Source organism: Tursiops truncatus, chromosome 1, assembly GCF_011762595.2.
Source record: "Tursiops truncatus isolate mTurTru1 chromosome 1, mTurTru1.mat.Y, whole genome shotgun sequence".
Taxonomy (NCBI): Eukaryota; Metazoa; Chordata; class Mammalia; order Artiodactyla; family Delphinidae; genus Tursiops; species Tursiops truncatus.
In genome coordinates, this window is record NC_047034.1 from 164,005,262 (window position 1) to 164,026,813 (window position 21,552).

Sequence of the window (21,552 nt, forward strand, 5' to 3'; positions counted from 1 at the left end):
AAGTAGGGAGAGGTGGGCATTGGGAGACAGGATACACTGGACAAGGAGAGGAGGACAGCTAAGCTCTCCACTGGCTCTGAGCAGGTCTGGACAGGGCAGGTCCTGACTCTTGCTGCCTGCTCTCCCTGGAAATCAGGGCAGACTTGCTGACTGCTCTGCAGCAAACCAAGAAGTCCAGGCAGAAGCAGTCCTTTCATTCTGGGTCCACGGGGATGGGGGGAGCATCCTCTCCTTTCTAGGGAGGAGACCCTGGCCCACTGCTTGCCCACAGCCCCCTCGTGGCCCGGGGGTGTCACTGCAGCCCCCTCTGCAGTGCTGGGCAAAAACCTTGCGCAGGCGGCTCCAACAGTAGGCAGCTCTAACAGGGACTGAGCAGAACATTTAGTTATCAGTGGTGGCTTGGCAACTGTCTTCAAGCCACGGTGAGGCTGCGTTTGCTTTTGGTTTCTTAAATTAAGACTAAGATTCAGACTCAAAGTGACCCTTCTAACCCCTCTCTGGTACAATCCCTACAGGGAACAAGTCCAAGACCTGCTACATTAAGCCAATAACCTCAGAGCTTCTGTAACATTACCACCGCCTTAGGGATCATTGCTCCTTGCATCACACGCAATTACGTACAGTTGTTCCAAAGCTCAATAGAAACAGTTAGCAAGAATGCACAACATCCTCTGGCTTGTAGGTTGCTGGCTAGACTGCAAAATACTTGCAGGTCACCAAATACCCCCCAAATCCTGGCTTTCCAGGTAGTAGATCCTAAAGGGGGTTGGGAGATGTCACAATTTAAAGACACACAGTGAGAAACAACATGGCTCTTGGCCCCTTCAAACAGAAAGGGTGTCCATTAATAAGCCTAACTAGCAACTCCACAAAAATCTTATTAACATCTCCACAAAGGGAGGGAGCAGGCCCCACCTGGGCTGAGGACTGGACTGGAAAGAACAGAGTCTGGGGGTGGGGGAAAGTTGGTCCAGTGGTTCAGCTACCATCGGGGGTGCGGATGATTAACTGAACCCGGTAGTGGAAAACTGTGCAGGCAAGAGTGAAGGTGGGAAGTTTGGGAGGAGGGAGGAGGGTATAGAGTGTGCCTGGAGGACCTAGAGTAGACCAGGGAGCCCGGGAGTGACTGGGCCCAGGGGAAATGGATGGAAGCACAAGAGGGTTTTTTCTTTTGTGCGGGGAGAAGAGTCCTTACCTCCTTGATTTTCTCCCGCTGGCTTTGAACTAGGCTCTGGGGCTCCTTACTCTTGTCGGCCCTAGTGCCCAGGACCGGGTGGCGGAGGCGGCTTCGGAAGGCGTTGAAGTCAAAGCTAGAGGAGATGCTCCCCTCCTGCGGTCTGAGGGCCGTGGCGCTGCTGCCCCGGGCCGCTGTGGCCTCCTCCCGCGGCCCGGTGGGGCGGGTGCGCCGCAGCCACCCTTTCCTGCGGCGGGGACTGGCTTGGCTCCTGGGGTCGTCCTCACCCGGGGCTGGAGCCGCGGGGGCCGGGTTCGGAGGCGACTCCTGCTCGCGGGTCAGGGGGTGGCCGGCGACTTGCGCCACTGCCTCCAGGCCGGGCTGCTGGGTCCGGGGGGCCAGGAAGAGGCGCTTGAGGCGAGAGGAGTTGGGCAGCAAGAACAGGGCCCCAAAGCACAGGGTGAAGAGGCCGGAGAGGAAGAGAAGGAAGAGGAACTTCTGCGGCAGCCGCAGCCCCCACGGGGAGGCCGGGACGAAGCCGGGCACTTTCCTCATGAGCATCGTTGCCGGACACGGGGCTGGGGACAGTCAGATCCAGCCGGGCCCCTGAGGCCCTGGGAGTCCAGGCACTTGTCAGCAGGGGGCTCGGCGAGGGGAGGTCGTCGAAGGGCGCCGCCCGGGGTGGGGGCCCCTGAGAGTTTCGCCCTGCGGGGGCTGCTCCTGAAGTTCAGGGAGTTTGGAGCGAGTCCTCCCGCGCCGGGACGGGGGAGCAGCAGCCTCGGCGGGGCCCGGGCGAGCGAGGCGGTACGGCTCGGGGCCCGGGCCCGCAGGGGTCGACCGCGCGCCGCAGCCTTCCCTCCGGCCGCCGCGCGGCCCCTCCTCGCAGCGGCCGGAGCCCGCGGGGCCCGCGCTTTCCCGCGCTGCGGCGGCCGCCGGGGCCGTCACATGCCGTCCGCGGCGCCCAGGCTGTCGGCGCGGAGGGGCGCACGCAGGCCTCGTCCCCGTTCCGAGCCGCCCTCAGCCCCTCGGCCCAAAGTTTTAGCCTCAGAAGCAGTTTCCAGAGGGGGTCGGCTCCGGGGGAGAGGTGGCGGCGGGGCCGGCGTGTCAGCTGCGCTCCGAGAGCGCGCCGGCCCGGCCGGGTCGCGACAGTGCCGGGGCTTGGCTATAGGGACACGTCTACAACTTTGCTCCGCCGCAGAGCGGGCGCCGGGGAGAGAGGGCAGGCACTTCTGAGCTTGCGGAGCAGGGTCTTCCCGGGCCCCCGGGAGCGGAGGGATGCCAGGCCCCCTGTCTGGAGCCCGGCGCCTTTCGCGACCAGCCGCGGCGGGGCGGCTGCAGCTGCGCCCGGGAGTGCGGGCTCCCGCCCAGCCAACTCGGTAGGGCTCCGGGTTCCTGCTGGGATCACCTGTTCCCGGTCCCCGCCGGCTCCGCGGAGCGCGCAGTCCCGGCTGCGCCTCCCCAGCCGCAGCTGGCGTCCTCACCGCGGCCGCTCCAGACGGGCCGCTGCCGCCGTAGACTGAGCCGCCGCGCCGCCGCCGCTGCCGAGCCTGCGCCCCACAGGCGCGCACACCACCCGAACGCCCCCGCGGCTGCCGCGGCAGCTCGGGTTTTCACTGAGACAGCACCCGCGGCCCCGCCTCCCGCCGGGCCACGCCCTCGGGCCACGCCCACTGCGCGCCCCGTGGTCCACCTCCGCCGCGGCGCCGTAGCCAGGCCAATGGCCTCGCGGCTGGGGTAGGGAGTGCGGGGGCCAAAGCGCGGGTGGGGAGAGGAGCTGGGACTCCAAGCCACGCCCCCTCCCTCGAAGGGCCAGCGCCGCGCACACTCCCCCCCATCCCGCCAGCACCAATGGTCCAGCTGCGCGGGGTTGGCGGGGGTGGAGAGAGGAACGAGGTCATTGGCTGCCTCGGAGGGATCCCCGTTGGGCCGCAGTCGTCCATTGGTTAGTGCCCAGCATTCGCTGGACTGGGAGCGACCGAGACGTCCCCCGTACCCCCAACCCTCGCCGCTCCGGTTGTTGGTCCCCTAGAGGGGGCAGGAGATCCAGCTTGTCTGGAGGGCTCTGGCGGTCGTTCGGTAACCTCACTCACCCCTCAGTGCCAGTCCAGGATTGGCAGGGGGCGGGGGCCTGCCCAGGGGCCCCGAGAGCTTCCGCGGGAGCCGCGGTGGTGCTGCTGTGGCACGCTGTGAGGACGGGCTGGGCCTGGCTAAGGCAGTGTTTCCACTGCACCCCCCGCAGACCACAGCTCTGCCTTCCTTTGCCTACGGGCCCCAAACCAGGCCTGGGCCCCTGGGTGGGGCAGGGAGGGATGCTAAGCACAGTGGTTTGAGTGCAAGGAAGGAGAAGGAACCTTGGTCGTGTGTGTAGAAGACCACACACAGCATGTGACATGCGTACCCAGATGCCTGCGTGTTTATGTGCACATGTGTGCTTCTATGCGTAGCTCCAGATGCACTCAGAGACTGCATGTGGGTGTGTACCTGCACACAAACATACACTTAATTTAGGTATGTGATTATACCAAAGCACTTAATTTAAGTATAAGTGATTACACCAAAGCACATGTAATACATATTAGTACAAATATTGACATGTACACACATACCCACAGACACTCACACAACAGATAGGTCCAAACACACGTACACACTGCCAGGCGTATATTCCCAGACACAGATGTGTCTCGACCTCAAGGCCCTCACACTTTCCTCCTCAGACTCAAGTGTCTCTGTGCCTTCCCCTCCTATTAAACCCAAGGCAAAGAAACATTGTGCTGTGTGGGTCTTTCATGCAAAACACTTTATAGAGACAAATAACAGCAGAGGGAGAGACAAATTAAGAGGTGTAATAGGCAAGAGGGAAAATATCTGCTTTCAGCTGCAATTTAAAATGAAATGCAGCATTGATGAGACAGAAAATACTGCAGGGAGGCCTTTCCGACAGAAGCAGCGGCCCAGACGGGCTCTCATAAATCTTGCTTATTCCCTGAGGCCTGTTACCCTTGGCCGTTGGGACTCAGACATCCTTCTGCCTCTGGCCAGGCCACTGACAGCAGACCCTCCCCTGATGTTTAAATACCCTTGGCATGTAAATTTCTGTAAATTGAGAATAAAAGATAGCTCTGGGTAACAGGTGCAAATATTTTGGTCACTGGCGATGACTCGTCCCTCCCAACCCCACAAGCACACCTGGCTTAAATGTAAAATTCTAATTTAGATGTTTCAGTCTCTCCTGAGTTTGATTGGCGGCACTCAGTTCCCTGAAACCAGCTGTGAACATCAGAGACAAGCATGCGGTCCACTTGGGTGCAGGAGCCCAGAGACCTGGTCTGGCTTCTTCCAATCTCCAACGCCCAAGAATCTCCCTTCCGGAACCCACCTTGGGAAGGGGGAGGCTTGTCTTTGGGGAACTAGGCAGGAACTCAGCAGGCATTGGAGGCACCGCACATCATTCCACATGGAGAGTGTAGGGGAGTCACCGTTCAGTCCCCTGAGAAGGGAGGACCCAGGAGAAGGGGAGGAAGGCAAGGCAGAGTCTCAGAAGGCTGTATCTGTTTGAACTGGATCCTCACTGTGATTGTGACACCTAGACCAGTCTCTGGATTGCTGGTGAGCCAGGGTAGAAAGTGAGGCTGCATCAGGATTCCACAGATTCAGCCTACAAAAACCAGAGCCCAGAGGGGACAACTCTATTTCAAACTGATGTCATGTTGGTAATTACACCAAGCTGGTGATACCATAACCTTTTATAATCTCCCTAGCAAGCTCACTGAAACTCTGGAGCTCCCATCCCACCCCCATACGCCTAACCCCCATAGACTTCACACACATTATGGCTCTTCTCTCACTGGATTTTTATTATTCATATACTGTCCCACAGCAAACTTAGATCCTCATGGCAGGGACCATGGCTCGTTCACTTCTCTAATTGCCCTAGGTCTTAACTACAATACCTCACATATGGGTACTGTGTTTGTTGAGTAATGAATGAATAAATGTGGGAGTGGATGTCCATTTCACAGATGAGGAAACCAAGGCTCAGGGAAGGGAATAATAATGAACCAACATTTTCAATGTGCTGAACACATATTGCTTCATTTACTTTTCAGAGCACTCTTATGAGGTAGATATTATTAATAGCCTCACTTTACAAATAAAAATACTAAGGCTAGAGAGATTCAGGATAAGTTAACAAGTATCTTTCTCAGTTCAGTTCAGACACTTAAGTGGGACTGGGAACAGAAATGAATAGCATTTTAAAAATCTATTCTGTCAACAAACATTTATTGAAATTAGATACTAGGTATTGCACTAGTCTCGGGTTGGTCAAAGATGAGCAAAGCATGGTCCCTGTCAGTATTGATTCATTCACTCAGTAAAGAACTACTTGTTGAACACCTACTATGTGCCAGGTACAGAGGGGCTGGGGAAAACAGCCCTGAATAAGGCAGATGTGAAGCCTAACTTCAGGGAGCTTCTTGTCTAAGAGGCAACGGGGACCAATTCAACCCATCAGGAAGGGAACTACCATGCACTGGGCACTGTGCTGAGTGCTTTGTTCTCATCCTATCTACTCTCACGATGGCCTTCTCTGAAGTAGGCTTTGAGATCCCAGCTTAACAGATGGGGAAACTCAGGCTCAGGGGTGTGACGTGACTTGTCCACCCAGGGAATAATTTGCAAATATGAGAGAAAACCAGACTCATCTAATCCCAGAATCAATGCTCCTTCTGTTAATAATACAAATAGTAACTAAGATTAATGTGGCACACACTATGTGCCAAACCCTTATAACAGAATTCGTAGAAGCTCACTTATTTAATCCTTACAACCATCCCATGAGACAGGTACTATTATTACTGGCATTTTATAGAAGAGGAAACTAAAGCACAGAGATGTTAAGGCTCTTACCCAATGTCACACAGCTGGGAAGTGGCAGAGGGGGGATTTGAATCCAGTTGGTCAGGCTCCAGAGCCCTTCATGTCTTTCAGCGTCTATTGCTCCCCATCATATAATGCCAAGAGAGCAGGTGCTATAGGAAGTCAGAGCAGGGAAAGAGCACTGGACTCAGGCAGAATTTTCACAGGTTTGTTGGGAGGATTATATGAGCTCATTCAGCCATTCAATAAGTATGTAAAGAGCACCTGCTGTATTCCAGGCAATATACTATGCTTTGATGATGCAATGACGAGCAAAAATAGACACGTTGTTCCCATTGTGGAGCTTACAGTCTTATGGGGAAGAGGAGTCTAAACAAATAAACAACCCCCAAATAACTCTGCAAGCTGAGATAAAAGTGAGGAAAGAGAGAGATGCTGCTCTAAGAACATGTAACGATGGATATGGATCTAGACTCGGGTTGAGTGAGAAGCGGTCAGGGAAGACATCCTCTAAGGATGAGTGTAGTTACCTAAGCAAAGAGGGATTGTGAGAACACCCAGGCTGAGGGGACAGCATATGCAAAAACCCTTCAGTGGAGAGAATATGGTACTTTTGAGAACAGACAAGCCAGTATGTCTGGAGTAGAGAGAGTGAAGGGGAAAGACAGGACGCATCACTGAATGACTTAGGACAGGAGTAGGGATGTGCGTGAAGGGGTAGGTGGGTGGGTGGATTCAGATTAACATTTTTAAAAGGCTACTATAGCTACCGTGTGAAAACAGACCAGAAGGCAGGAGTGAATGATGTGGGGTGCCTTTCAGAGGATATTGCAGTAGCCTATGGTGGCTTGGATTGGGGAGATGGGAGATGCACAAGACCTCAGGATCCAAATCATGCTTACAATCCCAAACTGAGAGGACTTGGTGATGGCTTGAGATTCCACATTGATAGAGAGGGAGATGTCTGCAAGGATTCCAGGTGTCTAACTTGCCAGGGGCATTTGTTGAGGTGCGAGCCGTGAATTAGGCTGTATGGGGCTTCCAGTCTGCTCATTGAGAAGGTTCTGGGCAGTTGGTGCGGAATCTGAATCTCAAATGGTCATTAGTTCCATTTAAAATCAAAAACTAGAGATAAAGCTAAACTGAGCCAAGAGACGATCATCGGGCAGCTTCCTTAAAGGCCTCCAGACAAATTCAGCCTGGGCAAGAGAGGCATGGATGACGGGGCCTGCTGGGTGAGAGCACACCAGGCCGGTCTAGAGACAAAAGTTCCCGCGGGTGTCCCTGACTCTCTCCAGCAGGCTGCAGGTCCCGGTCGGTACCTTGCTGTGCAGGGGGTGGCTAATTTCAGGATCACAGAGCCAGAACACCTGCTCTCAGTCTCTTAAAAGAAGATCATGAAAGTTTCTTTTCAACACTTTGCCTGAGTCCGCAGTCCTGAGGTGGCCCAGTCAGCCAGCCGGAAGCAAGAGTTCTCAGCGGGGAGCAATTTTGCACCCAGGGAACATTTGATAACGTCTGGAGATAATTGTGGTTGTCACAGTTGGGGGAGGAGTGTTCTACTGGCATCTAGTGGATAGAAGTCAAGGATGCTATCAGACATTTTCTAGTGAACAGGACAGTCCCCCCTTCCCAACTGTCCAGCCCCAAATGTCAGCTGTGCCAAGGGTGAGAAACCATGGCTTAAAGCCAAGGCTTTGAAGTCAGAGAGGCCTGGGTTTGAATCTCGGCTTTGCCACACATTGGCTAGTTCATCTTGGGCAACTTGTCTGAACTCTCTGAGCCTCAAGTTCTCCATCTGTCAAATGGGGTCAATAGTAATGCATACCTCAGAAAGATGACGGGAGGAATACATGAGATAACTGGCTGCAAAGAGCCCGAAGCGTATGTTCTGCTTATCTTCCATGTGAGCAGGGCCTGGGTTGGACTTGTTCTTGATCTACCTTCCAAAGCTAAGTCCTCAGTACGCTGGAGAAGGGGAAGCAGGGTGGTAAGAATGAGGACCCTGGAGTCAGAGTGCCAGTCTGGACTCCATCTCCTACCAGTAGCGAGACCCTGGGAAAATTGCTCATCTCTTAAAGCCCCAACTTCCTCATCTGTGAAATGGAGATGATCACATAGGGTGGTTGTGAGGACTACAGGAGCCAACCGTTGTAAATGTCTTAGCACAGAGTCTGGTGCACCATGAGCAGTGGATAAGTGCGAACCAATGTTATAAGATAAGAATTAGTGCTGCTTCATTTCCCAGTGGCAAACAAGCTAGCAACCAGACTGAAACTTTGTAACTCAGGGTTTCCAGGGAAGTTCCAATTTCAAATACTCTGTTCATGGTCTCTATGAGGGCTTTCATTTGCCAGACTGTACACACCGATTTTCATTTCAGAAAATATGGTCTCTATCTGGATTGTCATAATAGTGCTGTTTATGCAGTCCTCTTGCGCTAAGCACTGCTCAGATAAGCCCCTCCTCTCCAGGAGTTTCTAGATCATCCAGCTCAAAGGTAGAATGTTGCAGATGTGAAATCTAAGGATCAAAGTGCCCGTAAGTAATTTGCAGTTAGAGGCAGAGCAGAGGCTGGATCTCATCAGTACTTGAGAATCCCAGCTAAGGCCACATCCACGCGTATCACAAGGTTTCTTCTCACTTCCACAGTCCTGGGTTACATTTACCTCACTGATGTCATTGAGGGTTAAATGAAATAATCCACGTTAATGTCTTAGCACAGTGCCTGGCATATAGCAGGAACTAAATATTAGTTATTATTATTTATGGTATGGGCACTTTTAAAGGACATGTAGAATAACTATCTTTGAATCTCATAAAAGTACATTTCCAAAAGCTTACATCAAGCCCCATAAAGCTAGAAATGAAACAGGATCTTTAAAATGTAACCCTGGCATAACTTAGTCATCCAGTTCCACTTACTAATATCAGGGAGTCTTTATCTTTTGTTTAGTGTGCGCGTGTGTGTGTGTTTCTTAATGTCCGTGGATTATTGAGGCTCCAGATTCTATGCAGGATCTCAAACTCTCTGCCCCTCTGGGATTAGGAATGTAGGAAGGGCCCAAGGTAATAGGCAGGAGTTGCAGGAACCACGTGAACCAAACAATCATGGGACGTTCCCTCAAAACTTATCCATTATGCCATTCAAGTGATTTCCAGAACCAGCTCAAAAAGCCAGAGTGGCAAAAGAGCATTACAACTACAGCCTTGACTCTCATAGACCTGCCTATGAACCCAAGTCCTGCCGAGCTTACCAGGGGCTGTGTAACCTTGGGTGGTCATCTCATCTGTTTGAGCCTCAGTTTCCTCGGCTATAAAATAGCAATGATAATAGTATTAAACTCAGTATATGTTAAATGTTAGTATTATTAAAAGAAGTAAAGAATAGCAAGTTATCGGGGTTGATAAATGAAAGAGAAAAAAGTTTGGGGTTTGATGAGGGAGTTGCATTAGTATCTTACTAGTCCCAAGTCCCAGCTCTGCCATTTGACGGCGTGACCCGGGCAGATCACTCACCTCTCTGAGCCAGTTTCGTCATCCATAAAGGGGGCCCATAATACCCCACATGAGATAACCAGTGGGCAAACACTTTGTTAGTGATAAAGCAAGAAAGACATGTTCGTTGTGGCTATGATCCCTTTTCAGAAAGAATTTTCACCATCTCACAAATATTTATTGAGCCTCAATCATAACTTTAAAATTTTGTGATGCCCTCTGATATTTCCTATTTTATTCCACTCTACTTTTTACTATTATTCAATTCTATATATTCTAAAGAAATTTTAAAAAGCCGATAGAAACCAAGCTAGTCATGTCCACCAAGTATTTCTGGATCTCTGCCTTTGGGGCACAGGGTAGGATCGCCCTGCCCCCTTGTGGTTAAGTAGAGCCATGTGACTGGGTCCAGCCAATGAGCTGTGAGCAGAAACAACGGGTGTCACTTCTAGGCCAGAACATTTAATTGCCAGGGCCATATCCTCCAGAGCTCTGGCTTTCCCTCTGGCAAGGTGACTGACAGTGATCTAGATGGCAGCTGCTCCCTCAGCCAGAGTCCCTGCGTGACCATGACGAGCAGGACCTTCTGCACATCTGCTTTGGCTGCACTGGCACGGAGCTTACCTGAGAAATTAATAGGTGCTGTGTTGAGGCACTGAGACCACAGGGCTTTAAAAAAGTTTTTAACTTAAGGAAATGTTTAAGGTTAAATTAAATTTAATAATATATTTTATTTAATCCAATATAGCCAAAATATTATCATTTCGACTATTATTTTAAAAATCAGGAATGAGATCGGCTACATTTTTTTTTTTCATGCCAGGTCTTCCTGATCCAGTGTGTATTTTACATTTATAGCACATCTCAATCCAGACTAGCCACGTTTCGAGCGTGCCACAAGCCCCGTGTGGCTAGCAGCTACTGGACCGGACAGCACAGCGATAATGGCTAATGACCCTCACGCTGACGCACACTATTCTAAGGTGGCTGAATACGTAAATCTTTATCCCATCTCAGAGGATCTTTAGAAAAGGAAATCCAGTGTCTTGTAACATAGGTTGTGGCTAGATTTTAGTTCTATTTTTCCTCATTTCGCCTGCAGTGGGGGGACTTCTTCTTCCAGGATAACAAATGGCTGTCATTTCCCACCCTTTAGCTAATCACTCAGCCCTACTCTTCCTCCAAGAAAAAGAGGGCGGGAGCTTTCCAGTGGCCCAGGTAAAAGTAAAGAAAAAAACTATGATTATTTAGAATGTTCTCAACACCCACAGTATTCCAGGAGTCGATTCACAAAACCCCAGGTGGAGGTGAGGGTAGGGGAGCAGCCGATGCACTTTCCCTCCACAGGATATGAACTGTAGACTTCAAGGTCATGAGGAATTATGGGGTGCTGGGGGCAGAGTAGGGGTAAGGGTGGGAGAGGGTGAATTGCATTTCATACCCTGGGGTAGACAGGATCCCTTTTAACTTTGGATGTTGGCTTGGGACCTGTACTCAAGGATCAAGGCTTTCAGGTAAAGGTTAGTTCCTCTTTCATTAATTTGTTATTATGTATGTGTTATTGTTGCTACACAGCACCCACTGCTTAGAAAGTGTACTTCTTCGGGCTTCCCTGGTGGCGCAGTGGTTGAGAGTCCGCCTGCCGATGCAGGGGACACGGGTTCGTGCCCCGGTCCGGGAAGATCCCACATACCGCGGAGCAGCTGGGCCCGTGAGCCATGGCCGCTGAGCCTGCGTGTCCGGAGCCTGTGCTCCACAATGGGAGAGGCCACAGCAGTGAGAGGCCCGCGTACCACAAAAAAATAAAAAGAAAAAGAAAGAAAGTAAGTGTACTTCTTCAATGTCCCAATACGTCAGGAGCATTTTTCCATGAAGTTAGATATTCTTCTGCCTTATCATTCTGACAGCCAGATAGGATATTTTAAACGGGGAGACCAAAATTTGTTTACCCAATCCACTGCTGTTGGACATTAAGGTCATTCCCATTCTTAATTGCATTTACCACTCTTACAATGTCTCGGCTCCTACAGAAGGCATGGTCAGAGGACACATTCAGATGGAGGAAGGTATGATCACCCCACGGCATCCTTCCGGCAAACTGAGCTTTGACCACATACGATGCCAACTTCTGTGGAAGTGAGGAGGACACAGCCTTCTCTGAGCACTGCCAGGAGAGCTGTGTGAGGTGAAGAGTGTTGGAGACCAAGGGCTGTGGGTGGCACCAGGTTCCACCACTTATTAGTTCTGTGGACTTCTTCTCCAAGCCTCTGAGAATGAGAATAATAATACGGCCCCTTGGTACTGTTGTGAAGATTAAATTAGACTGACTATGAATTCTGGCTAAATAAGACAGATCGAGCACACACACATAACTCCACTCCCTCCTGACCCTCCACTAACATGAAGGCAAAAGGGATATTTTTTTTTTAAGGCATAAAACCACAAGGATAATTAGCCCAGAAGAGGACATAACATTAACAAAATTTGGAAGGCCGAAAAGCAGATCAGTGGGTTGTAACTTAGGGCAACCAAGAACCCTGAACCCTAAACTGCCAACAGAGAAAGCTAGAGGTAACCCAACTTATACTACAGAACCCCCAAAAGGCTCAGTGATTACCTACAGGGGCCAAGGGCGGGAGGGGCTCAAAACAGGAGAGTGGGCCCCTTCTCTGCCTTGTCTTCCCCTGCACCCAGTTACCGCTCCTGAGGGCCTGAGGACTGGGGGGAGAGAGGCCGTCCCTCGCATGGGCAGGCACAGCCCGCTTGGTGCCAGGCCCCAGGTGTCCGTGTTGGGGGAGGGTGGCGGACACAGAAACCCAGCAGAAGCGGTCTCTCCCCGGAGGAGGACTCTGCAAGGGGCAGCAGAAAGGCCAGGCTGCCATGCAGAGTTAGAAAGAATGAGCAAGGGGCCTGGAACAGGAATGGCTGGTGGGCAGAACATCTGCTTCAACCACCCAGGCTAAGATGAGGGCCCTGAGGCCCGAGAGGACAGGACGTGGCCCCAAACACATACCCTTTAGCCTGTTCCTGTCAACTTCCCGGCCCCTGCTCTCTCTGTGCCTCCCCTTTCTCCATCCAGCCAGACAGTGGCCTCCTCCAGGTCCTGCTCCAGGAGCTTTCTTTTCAGCTTTTGCTCGGAGACAAGCAGGAAGGGAAAGCCCTCCTTGACAGACGTTTTCAGGAGGAGGAGAAAAATAAGGTCATTTCTTCTTTGTAGCTCATTAATTCCAACCCACTAAATTCATCCAACAAAGATTTATTATGTGCCTGCTATGTGCCAGGCACTGTTCAGTAAACAAGTGGACCTACTGTGATCATGCTTCATATGGCCCCCGTTTGAGGAAAACTGCAGTCCAGAGAAGTTAGGTGACTTGCCCAAGGTAACACAGCAGCTAAGTAGTAAACTGGGATTAATGTGTCTGATACCTGAGTCCTTGCTCTCTCCACTGTCGACTCTGTAGATGCATGGGGCACAGAGAATAGAAGGAACTAGTTAGGTAAAGCCCACATAGATTACCAGCACTCCCCAAGTCATTATAATTTTATCTCCTAAATACCACTGATCATCCACTTTGCTCCCTTTCAATCATTAACCCCCAGCCCCACCCCACTCTCCCGTCCAAACCACCTTCAGCTCTTGCCTCAACACCTGCATTTATCTCCAGGCTGGCTCACCTCTCTGGCTCCCCCTCCAGTCTGTTCCCCACACAGCAGGCAAGGTGATGCCTTTGAAAGGGAAATGCCGTAGTGTCACCTTTCTACCTAAAATCTTTCCGCAGTTTCCCACTGCTTTTAGAATAGTAACAAAACTCCTAACCGTGGCTTACCAGGCTCCACATAAGCTTCTCCAGCTTCATCCCACTTCCTCCTACTCCATCTGCCTGTACACGTCAGTATTTGGGTTGTCTATTGCCGCCCCCCAAATCACCCCAAATCTTAGTTCTCTCGTGATTCCTGGGTTTGACTAGGCTCAGCTGTGTGGTTCTTCTGGGTCTGGAACCATCTGCAGGCATGACCGGGCTGGGCTTCCAAGGTGATCACTCATGTGTCTGGTGGGTGATGCTGGCTGTTGCCTGAGAGTTCAACTAGAACTGTCAAATAGAGGCCACACGGGGCCTCTCCATGTGGCGTGGGATTCTTACTGTGTGCCAGCTGGATTCGGAGAGAGTCTCTCAAGAGTGAACTTTCCACAGGTAAAAAAGCAAAAACCTCCCCCTCTTAACTTCAAGGCTTGGCCTGGAATTGATAGAGTATCACTTCCACCACTTTCTTTTGGTGAAGAAGTCACAAGCCAGCCCAGGCCGAGGGGAGGGGAAACGAGCTCCATTCCTTGATGGGAAGAATGTGTGGCCTTCTTTTGTCCACCACAGTCCAGCTCAGCTTCAGATCACAGAAACCACCGCAGTTCATTTAAGCAGAAAGGAATGTAATACGGGGAAACAGTGCTCACACACTGCTGGGAGGGCTGGAGAGGTTGGTCCTAGGCTGAGATCCCCAGAGTAACACTGCAGCCTCTGTCATGACTGGGAAGCTGGGAATCTGGTTGCTGCCACCACCACTGCTGGCTGCAGGACTATACTCTGCCCTGATCCCTGCCAGCAGGAGGGGTGCCCCCAGCTCTTCTTCTGCAATCACGAACAAGGGGCTAGACCCTGAACCCTCTGCAACAGCAGCCGCAGAAAAAAAACAACCCAGAACTCCGCTTGACTGAAAATCAGAAAAGTATGACCTCAGCCTTCCTGTGTTAACGTCCATGGTTAACAGAACCTAAATCGCATCTGTATGCTTGGCTTCAGAAGTCTAGCTTCTAGGTCTGTCTAGTACAGGAAGGCACACTACGAAAGATGCTGAGTAAGCCAAGCTAGGGCGTCTCCATGGTCCTGGGTCTTCTTTCAGTCCCAGGTAAAGTGCTCTGTTTCCTCTTTCCACAGGGCCTTTGTACATGCTGTTCCCTTCTGCCCACAATTCTTTTCCCTCTCCCCTTCTCCCCCCTCTTCCTCAGAGCCCAGCCCAAGTATCTTCCTATTATTTTATCTCTCCATTTTTACAGATGAGGAAACTGAGGCCCAGAGAGATTAAGTAATTTGCCAAAGAGCACATAACCAGTAAGCAATGCAGCTGGAATTTGCACTCAGGTGGCCTGATTCCAGAGCCTGCTCTTAACAGATGATTATATTATGCAAAGAGAGTTTACCTGTGTTAAAAGGCCAGGGGCAGGGCTTAAAGCTGACCTGCAAATAAGCAAGGATGACACTTCAGCAAATGTTGACGAGCCCAGAAAACTCTGAGAGTGACAGGAGGCGCAGGTGGAGGGTCTCAGGACAAGGTCGGCGCTGTGGAGCTTGGCCCCCCTCCTAGAGAACGTCGATAGGTGGCATTTCAAATACCACCGAGCCAGAGGTGTCCACAGAGCCCTGACACTGCCGCCATCCACTAGGGAGCGGAGAGCAGCGCACACTGTGCGTCAGGGGAGGAGAACATCTCGTGTCTCTCCCAAGAGGGATTATCAGTTTCAGTGGCAAAGTCCACAGTCACAGTGGACAAAGTGTGCTCTGTGCCCATAAGCTTAACAGGCAGAATTTTGTAGAACAAAGAGATGCTGCTGAGGAGAGGGGGTCATCATAAAAGAGAGGTTGGGAGTAAAACTTGTGCCCCTGCTTGCCTCCTCTTGGCATCCAGTTCCCAGTGAAGGGAGCCAAGGAATCCAGAGGACCACAGTTAATTTTTAAAATATATGTCCTCAGTCCGTAAGTAGTGATTGGGATCATTGGCCCTCCCTAGGAATTCCTGGGCTAGAAGAATAGCATTCCTTCTTCCCTGGCTGCCATAACTCAGGTCCCTCTAAAGCCAGCAGATGCTCAGCAAAGGAAAAAGACAAGGCCAAGAAACCTGGGTTAGCACACTTGCTCTGCAACTTACCTGATGTGTGACCTTGAGCAGGAACCTTCTCTCTGAACCTACTTCCTTGTCCATAAAATGAGGGCACTGGTTGAGAACAAAGAGTTTAAACATTTTTTTCCTCTTCGCAGCAAAACCCTTTGTTCAAAAAATATCCCACATACTCCCATCCTCTAGTTAAGTAGGGCTGTAGGGAATTGGAGACTAGACCACTCAAAACACCCATCCTGTGAGGCCCATCTGGAAAACCACTCAGAGATGATGTCTAAGGTTGCTTTGAGCCCTGACGTTTTAGAAATGCAGGAGTAGTTTATAGGCACCGGAGGATTTATCTTGAGAAATAAAAAGGTTCCTAATACTGTGACTGGCTCATCCTGTGACCTGCCCACTCTGCTTTCCCATCTAGAAACTGAAAGCTTTGGGCTCAGCGGTCTCTACCTTCCCTTTCATCTTTGACAATCTAGGACTCTGCCCTGGTACGGTTATAGGAAAATAAGACCCCTGGTGAGGAGAAGTGTATGAAGGGAAGAGGTCAAGGGCAGCAAGAATAAGGTGATTTTCAGAGATTCCATTTGGGGACAACCCAAAGGGAAGCTCAGGGAGGACTGAAGCTTGTAAGAGGCAATGAACACCCAAATCAGAACTCAGCTAAAGGGGTCATAGCCACAGTTTCTATTTTAGAAGGAACAGGAGAATTAGGGGTCAAGACGCTAAGTGTGGAATGTAATGTATGGGATGGATGGAAGGATGGATGGATGGATGGATGGATGGATAATAGGTAGATAGGTAGACAGGGGAGTGGATGGGCAATGTTTAGGAGAGCAGTTGTATGGAGGGAATGGGTGCATGTATTTGGCAGGTGAGAAGATACTCAGGTATATGGGGAAGCAGGTGAACAATGGGTAAGTAAATGGATTTGTGGGTGGGCAAGCAGATAAGCAAAAAGGTGGGTGGGCGTATGGGCAGGCTGGTGGATGTCCAGGTGGTGAGATGGAAGGATGGATAGGTTTTACAATGTAATGGAGTGAAGGGATACAATTTGATTGATTGGCTTTTTCAGTTTTCTTGGCCATCTACCCCATTTTGTCTTCCATACCCTACTTCTGTTCACTCAAAGACATCTGAAAGGTTTATAGCGAGTTGCTGTGGAAATCGTACCACTGGTCATGTTTAAGATTATTTTATGTCATTATGAAATAATCTTAGAAGAAATCCAGATACAGCTGAAGTAACACTGCCTCACACAGTAAGAAAGATATTAATATTTCCTTTGAATCCTCTTTGAATCTTTCTGATGATCTAGTCAAGGAGAAAGTCCCGTTTAGTGCTATCTCATCTTTAGCACCTTGCCGACCTGTTAATCTCTTTTTTTTAACAGGAGAAGGTAGACTTCGGAATCAGAACCTTAGCAGGTGGTGACATGGAACATTATTTCGCTTTCATTAGGTTTAGTTTTACTGTTAGTTTGTGTATATGACAGAAGTTAGGATAGTTTACAAAGGGTTTCCTTTTTTTTTTTTTTTGCGGTACGCGGGCCTCTCACTGTTGCGGCCTCTCCCGTTGCAGAGCACAGGCTCTGGACGCGCAGGCTCAGCGGCCATGGCTCACGGGCCCAGCTGCTCCGCGGCACGTGGGATCTTCCCAGACCGGGGCACGAACCCGTGTCCCCTGCATCGGCAGGTGGGCTCTCAACCACTGTGCCACCAGGGAAGCCCGGGTTTCCCTTTTAAATGAACGTATTTAAGTAAAATGAGTCGGTTACATGTAAAGTATTAAGTGAATAGTATTTATCACTGGGTTAAGAGATGCCAGATATGGCAAAGTTCCCGAAGATTATGAATGTTTAGAAAACACTGGTAAGCAGAAATATGATCTGGTCACGTTACTTCCTGCCTTATCGTCTGCTCTAGATGCTTTGTGAGCGGACCCCTGCCCACCATCCAGTCTCTTCTGTGCCTCTTCCCCCTCCCCTCTCTGATCCAGACACACAAAACTTTTTTACATTCTATCAACTTCCCAGGCTCTCTCTTGCCTTCAGGACTTTATTTTTATTTTTTTTTGGCGGTACGCGGGCCTCTCACTGCTGTGGCCTCTCCCGTTGCGGAGCACAGGCTCCGGACGCGCAGGCTCAGCGGCCATGGCTCACGGGCCCAGCCGCTCCGTGGCATGTGGGATCTTCCCGGACCGGGGCACGAACCCGTGTCCCCTGCATCGGCAGGCGGACTCTCAACCACTGCGCCACCAGGGAAGCCCGAATTTTCTTTTAAAGATGGGCAGTGATGGGGACAGAGGCTGCTATTTTAGATTGGGGTCAGAAAATGCCTCTCTGAGGAGGTGATGTTTGCACAGAAACCTGAAGGAAGTGAGGGGAAGAGGGACAATAGGAACAGCAAGGGGGAAGACCCCGAGGTACAAACAGGCTTGGTGTGTTTACGGAACACAGAAGGGGCCAGCGTGGCTGGAGTGGGGTGAGCTTCCAGGAAGCATCTGGGCTGTGGCCCCCACTCAGGATGTAGGGATGAGGCTCCCCCAGGGCTGAGACCGTGCTCTGAGCAAACAGGAGGGAGGATGCCTTCTTTGCCTGCATGCCAGCCAACCCCGAGCCCTGCCTGAGAGACCAACATTTGCGGAGGTGCTTCCTGTTAACCTTTACCTTGGCTGACGTTTATTAATTGAATCTATTAATAGACTTTATTTTTTTGGCCTCTCCTAAGGAATAACTTCTAGAAGAAGCCTTTCTCCCCAGTTATCCCCTGTCTCGCATAATGCTTCAGAAGTGTAAATTGCTTTTCCATCCCTGATCTCTTGATCTATTTATTTATTCATCCATAACACACATCCAATTTATTGAGCAGGGAACAAGACAGACTCAGCTCCTACCCTCACCAAGCATACATTTTTGATGAGAGACAAGTCTGAAGAGCCTTGGAGGCTCATTTTCTTCCCACTTCTGGTAGCTTAGCAGAGAGCTGGCTGGGCTGCACCAGCCTCGTCTGCAGGCAACAGCCAACCCCAGCTTTGGTGCGTATCCGTGTTCCTGCCTGCTGACACTCTTCAAGACTCTTCCGCGTCCTTGGGGTGCAGCCCTGGGCCTTGGCAAGCATACTCCCTAGTGTCACTAACACCCAGACATCCCTTGTTGTATTTCTTGTTACTTAGAGCAATTACGCATTCCCTCTTACCTCTTTGGCCAACAGTCCGGAGTGGGTCCTTTCTCTTGGTGACGGTTGCGTGTCCAGCTGGCTGGCTGGGGCAGGCCCCTCTGCAGCAGCACTGGCCCTGTGGAGGACGTGCCTGCCGTGCTGAGAACCCAGGAGGGGGATGATGAGAGCTCAGGGCACTGCAGACCCTACTACGTCTCTGCCTCTGAGCTTTCCCCCTGCGATCTCCATATGCACCGTGTGCTGCTACTGCTGTGTCCATGCCCTCTGCGTGACAATTCCAGTACAAGGAGACAGGAAAAAGGAAGGACTCTACATTCTCATAAGTGTTCTAAAGGAGGTGACCAAGTGCCATGGGTGTAATTTAGGACTTGGCCTGGGGGTGTCACAGGCTGGGTTCTCTGGAGGCAGAATCTGAGATGGAGGTCAGCATGTAGGTGCTTAGCGGGGAGTGTTCTGAGATCAACACCTGAGGAAGGGAGGGGCAGGAAGGGAGGGGCAGGAAGGGAGTTGTCTGGGGTTGGTCAGAGATGGCTGCAAGGAGGTCTTTGATTCTCCTCCTGCCATCAGTCCCTCATCAGTCACTGGATGTGGGCAGCCCTGAAGCGGGTGACCGCTGAAATGTGAAGGCTGCCTGCAGACAGCGCGCCAGACCCAGGGCACCAAATCTTTCACTGAAGGGTGATCAGGGCTCATGTTCTGTCTACCACAAAGCACTTCAGGAAGGCTGCCTAGAGGAAGGGGCATTTCGCTTTGGGGATGCAGGAGTGGGCAAGGAAAGAGGAGTGGTCCAGGCAAAGGGTCCGTATGTAAGAAGAACTAAGGGCAAGATATCTTGACTACACTCTCAGGGAGCTACATGACCCAAGAGGAAAGCAGGTGGATCCTTTTTTTTTAATGATTTAAAAAATAATTAATTAATTAATTTATTATTCATTTTTGGTTGCATTGGGTCGGTTGCTGCGCGCGGGCTTTCTCTAGTTGTGGTGAGCAGGGGCTACTCTTCTTTGTGGTGTGTGGGCTTCTCATTGTGGTGGCTTCTCTTGTTGCGGAGCACGGGCTCTAGGCACGTGGGCTTCAGTAGTTGTGGCGCGCAGGCTCAGTAGTTGTGGCTCATGGGCTTAGTTGCTCCATGGCATGTGGGATCTTCCCGGACCAGGGCTCGAACCCCTGTCCCCTGCATTGGCAGGCGGGTTCTTAACCACTGCGCCACCGGAGAAGCCCAGATGGATCCATTTTAAGATGAAGAAGCAACAACAGAGAGGCCAGCGCTTCCTCCCAAATAAGGTTGCAATAGATGAGGGAGCCTAGCTTAGAACCACAGCTATGGATTCTGAGTCTGGAGTCCTTCCACCCTCTCCCCATTTGGACAGCAGTACTCCCCCGGCCACTCGCTTCTCCTCTTTGAGATGCCACTTCCTTCTCCACTCTCCCCCTCCGAGCCTCCGTGAACATAGTCCCCACAGCTCTGCCCAGTGAAGCACTAACTTTCCTTCTAGGTCCAGCACAAATTCTGCCCTGTGATGGGCTCCTGGGCTCCCACTTGGGTTACATTTCAGGTCAAGGGTTAGTTTGTTGTTTGGAAAATAGAGATCAGTCTGTGGCCATGGTCACAGTTCAGCCACGGACTGAGGTCAGGACTGAAATTAGAGCTGGCTCCTGATTGAATTTCCGACCAGAGTCAAGTTGATTGGGGGCTCGGTTTAGAGCCTAATCTTTGGTAAGGGCTCAGCCTGGAACCAGGGGCAGGGCTCAGTCTGGGACTGTGATCAGGGCTTGGAATGGAGCTGGGGGCAAGTCTCAGTCTAGGGACAGTTTGGGATCTTAGCCTGGAACCTGAGTCAAGGTTAAGCCTTGGGCTGGGGCTCAAGGATGTGAATCTGCATCTGAGATTGGATTAAGGACCATCAGGTCTCTGTCTTCCCAGGCCCTGAGGCCTGGAGGCAGAGCCCTGCCCAGGAGTGGGCACGAGAGGCCCAGCGAGCCCAGACACAGCCCAAACTGCACCACCACTGCCATGCTGGGCCCCAGATCCCGCCACGTGGTGTATGGGGTGCAGGGATCTGGGTAGGAGCCCCTTGGGAACGTTGTGGCACTGCTGGAGCTTGGTGTCTGTGGGGAACAGTCTGCACACATCGATGGGGCCCCAGGACAATCAGAGTCAGCTTCCAGGCAGGCCCAGAGATGGGTGCAGAGAGGGGAGGTGGCTCAGGCTGCGGTACCCCCAGCACGACTATCGTGAGAACCCCAGTGCCGCTCATCTTCAGAAAGCTGGGCCTCGCATCCACTGCCCACTGTGAGTCCCCTGGGACTGGCCCGGCCCAGACTCCTGAGAGGACAATGGCCAGGGGTAGAGGAAAGAGCCCTGGGCTGGGTGTTGGGGGCCTGGGCGCCACTGCCTTGCCTCCCCTCTCTGGGCCATCTGTAAAATGGGAGTAAAATAAATTCAGAAAGGTATTTGACAAATGAGGAAACTGACAATCAGAGAGGGGAGGGACTGACCCCTCAGGACCCACGAGGAACACACACACGTGCAAGGCGGTGAGCCAGCACTCAGACACCTGCCACGCTGAGGGCACTGGCTGGGCCGCCAGCAGCATCAATCCACAGAGAGCAGCCCGGCCGTGAGTGGTAACACAGAGCTGTTGCCTGCTGAGCCCTGATTCCCTCAGCCCCTACACCAGAGAGGCTACACCTTAAGAATGGAGAGGGAGGAATGAAGCCCTGACACCTGCTACCACATAGCCGGACATTGAAGCCATTATGCTAAGTGAAAAAAGCCAGACACAGAAGGCCACGTGGTGTGTGATTCCATTTATAGGGACCGTCCAGAACAGGCAAATCCAGAGACAGAACATAGATCAGTGGTTGGCTAAGGGGCGGGGCTGGTCGCGGAGGATGGGGTTGAGGTGTTTCACGGAAGGGAATGTCCTTTTGGCT

General features: G+C 51.5%; 1 protein-coding gene across 4 annotated transcripts in view; it reads right to left on the reverse strand.

Moving 5' to 3' along the window:
* Nucleotides 1-18,944, reverse strand: part of MAN1C1 (mannosidase alpha class 1C member 1) — a 145,512-nt gene extending 126,568 nt beyond the window's left edge. The window contains exon 1 of one of the 4 annotated variants that reach the window (XR_004522214.2): nt 1,196-2,792. Coding sequence is in view for 1 of the 4 variants with exons in the window: in XM_033840744.2 (XP_033696635.1) it covers nt 1,196-1,735 (540 nt within the window). In the remaining 3 variants the exon portion in view is untranslated. Of the gene's footprint in view, nt 1-1,195; nt 2,793-18,633 lie in introns of those variants that run through there. The other 3 variants (XM_033840744.2, XM_073793919.1, XM_073793917.1) reach the window with 3 other exon arrangements.
* Between the last annotated feature and the right edge of the window lie 2,608 nt (nt 18,945-21,552).